The 12,448-nt window shown below is 44.7% G+C and overlaps 1 protein-coding gene across 1 annotated transcript; it reads left to right on the forward strand.

Moving 5' to 3' along the window:
- Positions 1–233: 233 nt before the first annotated feature.
- On the forward strand, positions 234–8,137 carry rad51c (RAD51 paralog C). The gene is made up of 10 exons (XM_080529999.1): positions 234–327; positions 459–604; positions 743–980; positions 1,424–1,581; positions 2,010–2,143; positions 2,431–2,562; positions 4,593–4,659; positions 5,332–5,392; positions 6,171–6,231; positions 7,832–8,137. Exons 2-10 carry the CDS (start codon positions 487–489, stop codon positions 7,940–7,942), a joined length of 1,080 nt encoding a protein of 359 aa, XP_080386125.1. The 5' UTR covers positions 234–327; positions 459–486; the 3' UTR covers positions 7,943–8,137.
- Positions 8,138–12,448: the final 4,311 nt, after the last annotated feature.

Genomic DNA, 12,448 nt, shown 5'->3' on the forward strand with positions numbered 1-12,448 from the left:
GTACTGTTTCTCATGTGTCATAATACACGTGCAACTAAAAAAAATAGAATATCGTGCAAAAGTTCATTTATTTCAGTAATTTGACATCAGTAGCTGCATTGGAGCAGATGACACAACTGTCTGTCAGTCTCTTGTCAGGAGAGATAACGGCCACGTGTTGGTCCCTGGCCACCAGAGGGCGGTGTTTCAGTTGCACGTTCTACTCTCTCGGCGGCTCTTCCTTCTCCAGTGGTCTTACAGGAGGTGTCGTTGTTGGAGGGAAGGTTGAAAATGGCAACAACATGTTTCTCAACTCACAACGACAACTCCTGTCAAGTAAACGTCATGGTAAGAAAAAGCATGTCATTAAAAACTTGTTTTCCTTAATATGCATTTCTATGATATATTATTATATACTGTCGCAGATTCAGATTGCTTGCTTGTCTGCCAGCCCTTGACGTTTTATTGTGTGTTCTCAGCTCAGGTGATTTGAAGGATTTATGAACGATGCAACGGCCTGTGTCAAGCTTTGCCTTTGCGCCGTCAGTCAAAGTGAAACTACTCAACACTGGCTTTCATTCAGCTGCAGACCTGTCGGACCTGCGACCTTTGCAACTCAGCAAAGGTAAGCTGTCTACTGTTTGTAATGCCGTTGTTTCGTGGAAATATAGCAGCCTAGCATAGTGCCGACTTCTCTTTCTCTTCTTTCTGTCCTCCACTGCAGTGCATGTAACTTTTTCCTACGCTTCCATTGTTGTTGTAGAGGCGGGTATCTCCCAGGAGGAGGCGGTAGAGGTGTTGCAGGCTGTCAGGTGCGAGCCCGCCCAGCAGAGGGCGTCAGTGGGCCAGCTGACGGCCCTGGAGCTGCTGGAGAGAGAACAGGAGCTGGGATCCATCGTCACATTCTGCTCAGCACTGGACTCTGCCCTGGGCGGGGGCTTCCCTGTGGGGAAGACCACCGAGGTGTGTGGGGCACCTGGGATAGGAAAGACGCAGCTGTGGTAAGAATGCCCCTCTTTGGTACCCCCACCGCAGGTACCACCACCACCAGGGCATCATGTTGTTCCTAAATTTCATACGTTTTGTAGGCTTTGTACCCAGTAGGCTACAGTACTTTAGACCTGGTGTCGAGAAGTATTGAAATACTTTGAGTGTTTGATTTAGTTTACCTGCAGCAGTGCCAGACGGTTGGGGTTTACATGTTTTCGGCTCTTCCATCAAATTATTTCCCAAACTATTTAAAACCCAGGTCTGTTTCTGACAAACATTGCATGTGCAATTGATGCTCTTTATCTGAATGTCTTTGTTGTCACAGCTGTATCTCTCTCTCACACACACACACACACACACACACACACACACACACACACACACACACACACACACACACACAATTTCTCTCTCTCCCTCTCCCTCTCCCAAAAATGTTCTCTGTCCTCCTCAGTATCCAGTTGGCGATTGATGTCCAGATCCCAGTGTGTTTGGGAGGTGTGGGAGGCAGAGCTGTGTACATAGACACGGAGGGCAGCTTCTTTGTCCAGAGGGCTGTGGACCTGGCCCAGGCAGCCGCCCAGCACTGTGAGCTGCTAGCAGAGGATGCAGGTAAACAAGGAACAGAACGGATGTCTGGGAACAGTTCCACAGCTTATTTCACACCTCTAGATCTCCCATGATATTTGATCACTTCAGACACCATTTTGTAAGAGAGCATGGTTAACATGGTTTCTGATGGCCTACGAGTAATATAATAATGTATAACAGTATTAGTATTTTATAGATTATTACAGACAGTGTTTAGTACTGTATGAATGCTCCTTGAACGTTGGTGAATTGAAACAGTAAATTGAGTCACTGTTTTGGCCATCACCTCCCAACATTTAAATCACACTGCATTACGTAAGCCATGTCAGGGCAGGAGCAGTGTTGAACACGTCATACAGAGAGCTCGGTAAACCATGCACACTCCATACCTGACAGAGTGGTCTCTGTTCCCTCCTTTCTGTTTTCCTTCCTTTCTCCCTCTTCTCCAGAGCAGCGGGAGGCCTTGAAGGAGTTCACCGTGGAAACAATCCTCTCCAACCTCTTCCTCTTCCGTTGTCATGACTACGTGGAGCTGTTGGCGGAGACATACCTCCTGCCTGACTTCCTGGCTCGGCACCCTGAGGTATGAATTCCCATCAGCCCCCAGAGAAGAAAAAACTGAATAACGTCAAGAAGATAACGCCAACACAGACCGGCGGGCGCGCGGGGGGGGGGGGGGGGGGGTCTTTAACTGGTTCCATTTTGGGGTTGGACTGACTCCATTCATACCACCGTCGTTCCAACAAAATGGATTGTTTCACCGAAATACTTATGCATCAATAGAAGCAGGAATGATGTATAGATTATAACCTGCTTCTTCATTTATCCATTGCCTTTGGACCGCTGGGCCTTTGTGTCGATTGAATCCAGGTCCGACTGGTGGTGATCGACAGCATCGCCTTCCCATTCCGCCACGACTTTGACGACCTTTCCCAGAGGACCCGCCTCCTGAACGGCTTAGCCCAGCAGCTCATCCAGATGGCGACCAATAGCAACGTTGCGGTATGACCTATGACACACACACACACACACACACACACACACACACTCAGCCCGCCCGTCTAATGAAGCGTTGCCCTGCTCTCTTTACAGACCTGTCTACATTTCTCGTCCTCGTTCTTAAACCCTTTTTCCTCTTGTCTTCCCACCGTTATATAACGATGCAGCTCTGTTAAATACACCCTTCCTTCCGTCCTCCATCCAGTCTGTCTGGACACATCCAGTGCCGCCATGCAAACAGGTGCATGACCACAGCAGCAGCTGGAAGCTGTCCCAGACCTGCATCCACGTTCTTCCCTCAGTATTTACAACCGGTCCAGTTTGCCGTAGACTGAAGACCCATCTCTTCAGGCTACACCTTAACTGTCCCTCCTGAAACCTCTCCGTCCCATCTACACCCCCTGTAGAGTTTCTCTACTGTAAAAATAAATATATGTAATTTATTTATTTTTTAATCCTTCCTTTAGCATTTTTGACTGCCAATGGCCTCAGGCCCGAGCGTAGATTACTTTTTCTTGCGATGACTGATGGATAGTTGATTCACTTACTTAGACAAATGTATTTGTTGTAAGTCGCTTTGGATAAAGCATCTGCTAAATGTAAAATGTCCCAAAATTTCCATCCAACTGTGCCATCTCTGACGGCTGTTCCGTGCCAAGATTTTTTAATCAGCAAAATAGTTATTTTAAGAGCAAAATTCAATTTGTTCTAGCAATTTGTTCATTGGCAGTGCTCGGGGACCCCTTGGAGGGCACAGAAAAACAACAACACGATACACTTTAAGCTCAGAGGCACCAGTAGGGTTTCCAAACATTGTTCCACCATCCAAATTTGCAATGTAGTTCCAATTCAATTAAGTAAGGGTTGATTTAAACCATATTAACAAAGCCAACGATGATGTGATTACAATATTGCTTGGAATGGTAGGACACTCTGTCTTATCTCATGTTTCTTTGACTGCGTCTATGAAGAGATGTACTGTAGTGTGTATGTGCAGATGTACTGTAGTGTGTATGTGCAGATGTACTGTAGTGTGTATGTGCAGATGTACTGTAGTGTGTATGTGCAGACCAGCGATGTACTGTAGTGTGTATGTGCAGACCAGCGTTGTACTGTAGTGTGTATGTGCAGACCAGCGTTGTACTGTAGTGTGTATGTGCAGACCAGTAGTGTGTATGTGCAGACCAGCGTTGTTCCTCTTGCTTGTGGAGAGCCAAGAGTTCAGGACTGATGAGATTGCTGTGGAGAGAGGATGTACATCCAGTACGACTCTTATGTAAGCCTAGAGGACCTGTCCCTGTGTTTGTTGAGCCGGTTTATAGATATGTCGAACATGACCTCTCCTGGCTTATGTAGTCTAGTGCCTTTATTTTTTCATAAAATTGATGTCCAGTCCTAGCATTTCACGTGTTTGATGTATTGAGTCCACCACATATCCTTTTTATGACTGCTAGCATGGAGCTATTAAAAAGACGGAGGAGACAGATTTAAGACGCCCGTGTCAATCAGGATATACAGTAGATGTTTTGAGGAGAGAGGGAGAGGGCTTGTCCTCAGCCTCACAGCTGGAAGAGACTGCTTACAATGGGGCTGCAGCTGCAATGGGAAACAAGAATGGTCTGCAAACGCGTTAAAACTCCTCGTTAAGACCTTGGAGAGGAAATGACAGATGATCAATGGGGGCAGTGTTTGACTTAATACACACCTCTTCCCCTTGTGCCAGGCACAGCTTGATACAGCTCAAAATTGTTTTGAGAGCACACCTGACCAAGGCAAGACTGGCAAATGGAAAGGATGTTAACTCAATTTAAAATTTAGAAAAACTGTTAAACCAAAAAAAAAGAAGCATATGCTCCACAAGCAGCATTACACTGAACTGGAATATGAAGTGGACTTTATACCAGTATACCTTACTCTCAAGGAAAATGATTGACACAAACAAATATGACCTATTGTAACAGTTGCTTCCTCTCTGTCATCTCTTTGAAGAACCCATGTCTTTTTAAATCGACACCCATCTTCTGTGTGTTTAGGTGGTGCTGACCAATCAGATGACCACCAAGGTTTGGGGTGGTCAGTCCAAGCTTGTTCCTGCCTTAGGTGAGGGAGCAATATCATCTGGATGCAACGACTAATGATAAAAACAAATTAATGGTGTCATTAATTAAGTATACAGTATATATATATATATGATATATGTTACGGTACATGTGGGAAAACGGTTTATGTTGGCATTTCCGGGGACATCCGGGGGCAGCATAAAACGACGACTTGGTACATGCTGGCATGTCTAACCCTAACCCTAGCACCTAACCCTAACCCTAGTTTTCCCACATGTACTGTAACATATATATATATACTGTATATACAGAAATGACATTCTTACTTTTATTACCAGTTAAAACCATCTCCTCTTGGACCGTTAGCACTGGCCTATCTGCCAGTCTTGTAAATATTTGTGCCATGTCAGTGTGGATGGACTAACGCCTGGCCACAGCAGATACCTCTACCTCAGCAGCACGTGTGCGTTCATTTCGGCGCCCATGTTAACAGGTTAGAGCAGCCACGCAACCCGCTTGAGCCGTGCGTCTCACGCTGTGTTTCTGCTCTAACCTGTTAACATGGGCGCCGAAATGAACGCACACGTGCTGCTGAGGTAGAGGTATCCGCTGTGACCCAGGCTTAAGTGCCTGTATGGTTGTATGAGAGGGCACTGATTCACACAGGTGTAATAGATAACACGTCTCTGTGTGTGGCCTTTTCACTCTGCAGGTGAGAGTTGGGGCCATGCTGCTACCCAGAGACTCATCCTGCACTGGGAAGGCACTCACAGGTATAGAGATGTCCCTGGGAAGAAAGCATAGACGCTCCTGTATCTACGGCGCTGTGTGCCTACATGCACATCTATAGTACATACACAACTTGTGTTTGTCCAGCCGTTTACAAGCCTAGCACAAGAGTGGCTGCTACAGCTCAAAGATATACAGTACACAATGAAATGAAAAAACCACCAGAACAACCCTCACAACCATATTTCACAAGTGCAGTTGAGTTTTCTGCCTGCTCTGAGAGAGCATTTGATGGAGAGCCAATGCAATCTTGTAAATTGCCATTTAATTTTTTTTTTTTAACACATTTTCAAGCAAGATTTCAAGCATAAACCCAAGGGGGCGGGGGGGGGAGTGAGACAGAGAGAGAGACAGCGAGGGGGGGTTGACAGAGTGAAAGTGAGTGAGTCACTTAGCCGACGGCCCTGGCCTTCCATTTGTCCACTGTTCTTTTCCTCCACAACGGCTCCAGCCTGCCCATCACTCAGCGCACAGCGGCTCCGGCTGAGAAGTGCTCCCCGTCTCTATAAAACCCCAAGGTCCCCTAGCTGCCAGCGCTTCTTCAGCGTGTCATTGTTCACCTCGTCTTCGCCCGGGTTTGAATTGCATCGTGCTCTCAAAAGCTCCCTCTTTCCCACCTTCTCATAAACGGTAAAAGGACAAGGTCAGAGAGGGAAAGTGAAAGAGACGGAAAGAAAGCCAGTAAAGCGGCGGGCTATGTCGTGCTGTTCTGAATGATTGTATGGCTGGTAAAGGGCTTCATCTCTGTGTCCGCCCTCCTAGGTTGGCGTCCCTGTACAAGTCCCCCAGTCAGATGGAGGCTACAGTCCCCTACCAGATCACCGTGAGTTCACCGCCTCTCAACATTAGAGAACCCTTTCCTTCCCCCCTCCCACCCACCCCCATCTCACCTGTTCTTCAGGGACCACTGAAAGGACAGGGTAGATTTCCACCATTTTGCCTTTAGCTGTACTATCAAAACAGGTCATAGAGGAAACAAGACAAGGACACTGAGTTATGCGGAATTCCACGATTAGTTCTATAAATACTACAATGCAGCTTCTATGATTTTACATTAGATTTTAGATTAGATTCAACTTTATTGTCATTGCAGAGTACAAGTACCAGAACGACAACGAAATGCAGTTTAGAATCTAACCAAAAGTGCAAATCGTGATATAAAACATGATAGTGATAGTGATATGGTACAGTATGGCAAGTACGGTAGTTAGAGGTATATACAGGAGAGGATAGTAGTAAGCTATGTACAGTTACGGTAGCTATGTACAGTTATGGTAGCTATGTACAGTATGGTGTATACAGATGTATAAATAGAGGCTATATCAAAAAGTGGTATACTGTGCAATGTGCAAAAATATGGTATGGTCATGTAGCCCTGAGGCTCCATGGAGTGGCTCACAGCCCTATACAGTATGTGTCCTCTTCTCTGTTTTGACAGCAACAACACCTCATGGGTGAGTAAACAGACGGCACACATGGGCATGCCCTGCCTCAAACCTGCTGGTCTTTTACAGGATCCTAAGAAAGCTAGGCGTGCTGTGTACTTGGCAGGGTTTTATGTCAAACACTTATTGGCTTAGGGTGGAAACCTTACTGGAGATCCACATGCGATAACATCAGACCATCGGCCTTGCGTCGATGTCCATAGGAAAGATTGCGCAATGATTCCAGTTCCATTTACAGCACGGATCCTGAGGAAGTAGTTCCACCCTTGGTGACCGAGGTCCTGTTTGTAAAGAAGGGAGGTCCCGTTTTGAGTTAACTCGAAGGATTCGTACGTACAACTTAGACACCCTCATATCTGTCTGCACAACAAAGGCCTTCCTACACACTTGGTAAATGCCAGAGTTGAAGGGAGGAACAAGCTCAGACATGTAGCGCAATCTAAGGTATTTCACAGCACAGAAAACCATGATGCTAGGTAACAGCCGCAGAGCGCTACTCCAAGATGTTTGACGTTGTTTGAAGTGGACGTTTGATAGCACTGCACTGCAGCCTGCTCAGGTCAGATGTAGCTAATGTTACATCTGATTCACATTTTATGTGTGTGTCTTGTCATTGTTTGTTTAAGATATATGTTAATGTTGCGTATGTGTTGAATTGTTATTATTATACATCTTAAATCACGAGTTATTTAGCTGATATGTCATGCTTATTTAGTATAAATGTATGTGTGAATTAATACAGACTTGTTTTCAGTGTTTCTTAGCACTGTACTGAAAACTGATTGATTGATTGTATGTATTAATTTATCCTTAAAAGAAATCCTGCTAGCCCTGTGATAAAAATACACACTCTAAAAACCATGTCTTGAAACTGACATTTCTGTGTGAAATCACTCACATTTACACGAGATCATACAACCCCCAGTAAGGGAAGAACATGATGTTCTTTAGCTTTGGGCCAACTCCTCTGTTCCCCAGGGTGAAGGCTTTCGGGATGCATCCCTCTCAGACCAACCAGAGACATCAGTTGAGCCGTCTACAAGCCTATCAGGAGGCCTGAGAAAGCGGCCACGGATGGAAGACAAATAGGACCACAGAAACAAGTAGTCTTATCTGGTGGAACATCTGCCAACAGTCCATGAATGTGAGACATTGTTTTGTTTGAGAGATAGAGTAACAAAGGCTTCTTTGCTGAAAATAACTGTATTTTGTTCAGTTTGTTTTTGTGAGGTACAGCAGTAATTGTCTCAAAAGTTACCTGCCACTTTTGGCATTGAAATTGAACTGATTACTTTTAAACTGATGTTTAACTATTATATCTGTTGAGTATAATTGTTGTATTATTTGCTGGATTAATGTTTATCTTGCATAACATCTCTCTGAAGACTACCATTTCACTTTAGATCACAATGGCTTTGTACCATATTGTACTGTAAGTATGTAATTAACATTAACATTATACAGATGATCAACTTTTGCATCATAATAAAATGTTAATGACATCTGTTTACTTAAAGGGATATCATCCATATGACTTCGGTCATTTGTTTAGCAAGAGGGCACAGCCTTTGGGTCAACATGTTGGGCAGCGGAAGCAAACTTAAAACTAAAAGCAATGAATTATCAATATGCCAACCTGCAGCCTCAAAAGTTAGTTATGGTAGGGGATAGGATCCAGGGTTAGGGTATGGTTAGGGCTAGTTATGGTTGGGGTTAGTGGGGATAGGTCCAGGGTCAGGGTTAGTTATGGTTGGGGATAGGATCCAGAGTTAGTTATGGTTCGGGTTAGTTATGGTTCGGGTTAGTTATGTTGGGGATAGGATCCAGAGTTAGGGTTAGTTATGTTGGGGATAGGATCCAGGGTTAGGGTTAGTTATGTTGGGGATAGGATCCAGAGTTAGGGTTAGTTATGTTGGGGATAGGATCCAGAGTTAGGGTTAGTTATGTTGGGGATAGGATCCAGGGTTAGGGTTAGTTATGTTGGGGATAGGATCCAGGGTTAGGGTTAGTTATGTTGGGGATAGGATCCAGGGTTAGGGTTAGTTATGTTGGGGATAGGATCCAGGGTTGGGGTTAGTTATGTTGGGGATAGGATCCAGGGTTGGGGTTAGTTATGTTGGGGATAGGATCCAGGGTTAGGGTTAGTTATGTTGGGGATAGGATCCAGAGTACAGGTCTTCTTCTAGGAGTGACACTCCTGTACAAACAACATTAGGTGATTGGGAGTTTCAGTTTTGGACCACACTGTAAACAAACGACTGAGATGGCCGAGTGCATCTCTCCTGCTGCGCCACATATTTCATGCAGCCACTTGAGTGGCTTTGAGAGAGGGCGGGCATTGCATCTCTCTAATTAAATTACACACTTAAATTACTTACTTTAGAGCTGGCTCTGCAGTAGTGAAGAGGCAAGTGAAATATGAGCTCTTTCATTTTTACTCTGACAAACTCTCAGCTTGAACAATGTTCAGCTCACATAGGGCTCTATGTTCAGTAAGCGCAAAACGGACACAGTTTTCCAAGTCAAACACAGGCATGTCGGCAATTTGTGTTGGCGGTAACAGGTGAAAATACCACAGACAGTGGTGAAGCGCTGCTTGCATTCATTCTCACAAACATTCTGGCCTTTTAAATATGGACGGGACATAAACATACACACAGGCCTATATATACACAGATAAAATCAACAACTTCCTTTCTGTAGCCAGATCCAAGCCTCAAAAACCATATCTAACATCTGCTTGAGAAACGTAACGGTACTTAACACTAGAACTGCCGCGCCATGTTCACCTACTCTTAGCGCGCCCTCGTGAGTCATGACAACCCCTAGTCTTTAGAATGGGAAACTGTTACTGAGACACAAACATTGCTAGATGGCGCCTCTTGTACCTTAGCCTGCGCTCCATTTATTTATACAAACCATATTGCTATGCTTCTGCTTATGTTCACGTACATGCACTGTTTGGACAGAATATGTGCATTAATTGCAGCCTAGTCTAAGATACATATTTAAACAAACATTAACTATAGCCTCAGTCTGAGATATTCATTAGATATTCAACAGAACAACTACGAGTCGGCCAAATGTTGATTTTCGCTAAAACATGGAACAAATAAAACAATATAATGTAATCATGTTTTGTTCGTACATTATTTATCATAATGCCATTGCCTATTTGAGCGAGTCCCCTCTCCCTCCCCCTCCCATTGTATTATTATAATTATGAGCTTCATAGCGCTGTGTGAAACGACAGCATGACAGTATGCCTTGGTCTACACTTGGCTTTGGCCTGGTGTTGCAGTTAGCGTGGCCGCTTGGTAAGTGGGAGATCGGGTTTCGAGACCCGCTTGGACCGAGCTATCCCCCAGTGCCGTCCGCTATGTTATGTAATCGCCCACTTACGTAAATGTGTTATTTTATATGTTTTGTTCCGACAATAAGACGTGTGCAGTGAAATATATTTTTGATGTGCATTCAACAAGTATTTGCTGTCAACATCCGCTGCCTCCCAGACATCTGCTGCTTGGTACAACCTCTGTATATTTTGGAGCGTGGGGAGGGACTATCCATTTGAATGGGAACGAGCGAATACACACGGGTCTGGAAACCATGTTCTTATGCGCAGAGAAGCGGGGAAATGTGTAGCACAAAAAGTGAGATTTGTTGACACTGGTCTAGTTGCTACAGTTGTCTAGACAAGAATAGGCTACAGCTGTCTTCGGGGTTAGTGTTTCTATTCAAATGCTAAGTGATGTACTGGGGAGGTGTTGGAGGTGATGATCTAACAGCCCCCACGCAAATACTTGGGGGAAGAGACTGGGGATGGGACGCGAAAGTGAGTCGGCTTAGACAGCACATGGTTCCCAGGAGAATACAGTTAAAAACCAAATATTACATTAGATTAGATTCAACTTTATTGTCATTGCAGAGTAAAACAAAGTACCATACAACGAAAAACAGTTAAGGCATGCCAATGTATCCAGCACGCTCTCCCCTTTCAAAGGATCCAAACATCTCAATGATAATAATACACAATACGCAAGACGGTACCAGTTGTACATAGATATACCAGTGGCGGCTGGCCGATAGAGGGCGCTGGGGCGCCGGCCCCACCTTCACTTCCTAGTTGCGATTTGTAAAAGTTTTTTTTTTAAATAAACATTGTTTATTCACAAAATGCGGCTGATATTCTGTCGGCGCCTATCAGCATTCATTAAAAATCCTCCAATACAATAAACATTTTATCTGTGTGTGTGTAAAATTCACTGTTAAAATACATAGGGGAGGAGTCGGGACGCCGGTCAATGCATGTCTATGGCACTGCAAATACTTTTCGCTTACACGTGAGCTGTAGCAGCGCTCCAATTGGCTGTCTCTATTTCTTGGCCTGGGCGCAAAAATGTGCGTCCTGAAAGCTGGTTGTATTGCAGACAATGCATTGGTCCATCGAGCTTCCGAGTGATAGATTTGCTGTCCGCAGCTGGACCGCAGCTAGTTGTTTACAATGTAAGGATCATATCCGGATGGAGGGGGAGGGATCTCCGCCATAGCCAATTGATCACCCAGATGGAGGAAGGGGAGGCAACTCCCCATAGCCAATTGTAGACCTCATTACTGTTACTCATTTTAGTTTGAAAGTGAAACAATGGAGGCGGCTGCATGTCCTACTGGGAGAAGTGCTTCTGAACTAAAAGACAATTCGGTTGTCTCGCTTAAAGAAAACCCGTTTTCAAGGCGTTCAATTCAACAACAGAAACGGATTAAAGAGCTTGGACCGGAACGACCCGATTTGCAAATAAAACAACAAGCAAGAGATCGGGGACGAGTTTACAACCGGGCGTTCACTGCCACTGTTTATGAGAAACGGAGTTGGCTAACTGGATGTGGTGTAAGTAATGCCTTTAGCTACTAGCTAATGTTACACAAGCAATGTAGCTCACCACAGTTTGTATGTCTTGTCTTCTGGTGTTAGTAATAATATAAAAAAAATAATCTATTGCCTCTAAAATCACCACGAACAGAACAGCGGAGGTAAGGGTAAACGTGCGCGTGCACGCGAAAAAAAATCGTGCACGCGGAAAAAAAATCGCATGCGCGAAAGAGGACCCCCGCAAACACTGTGTGCCCCACCCAAAATGTTTAACACCAGCCGCCACTGAGATATACGATATATAGATATAGATATATAAGCAGGGAAATGTTTGGATCGTTTGAAGGGGGATGTGACGATTGGATACTCCTACCACTAGGTGTCAGTAGAGGTCCTTGTTATAGGACAGGACCGGAGATGATGTAGTGGTAGTGACAGGACAGGAACTAATAGGGACTAGGTAGATGGAGTTGATGTAACCAGAGCACGTGAATAAAAGTTATAAAAAGATTCTCATTGAACTGTTTCTCATTGAACGACACGAACAACACATGGTACCAGGAGTAAAACAGTGCAAGATACAACTGTGAAATGCGACATGGATTCAGTGAAGCCACCGACGAGTCTGCAACTGACGGGGAATGTCGACAGCAATTGGCGCACTTTTAAACAACAGTTTCTACTCTACATTACAGCGTTGGGATTGGAAACGAAGCCGGACACCA

This window comes from Nansenia antarctica, assembly GCF_963989245.1.
Source record: "Nansenia antarctica genome assembly, chromosome: 4".
In the NCBI taxonomy this organism is placed as follows: Eukaryota; Metazoa; Chordata; class Actinopteri; order Argentiniformes; family Microstomatidae; genus Nansenia; species Nansenia antarctica.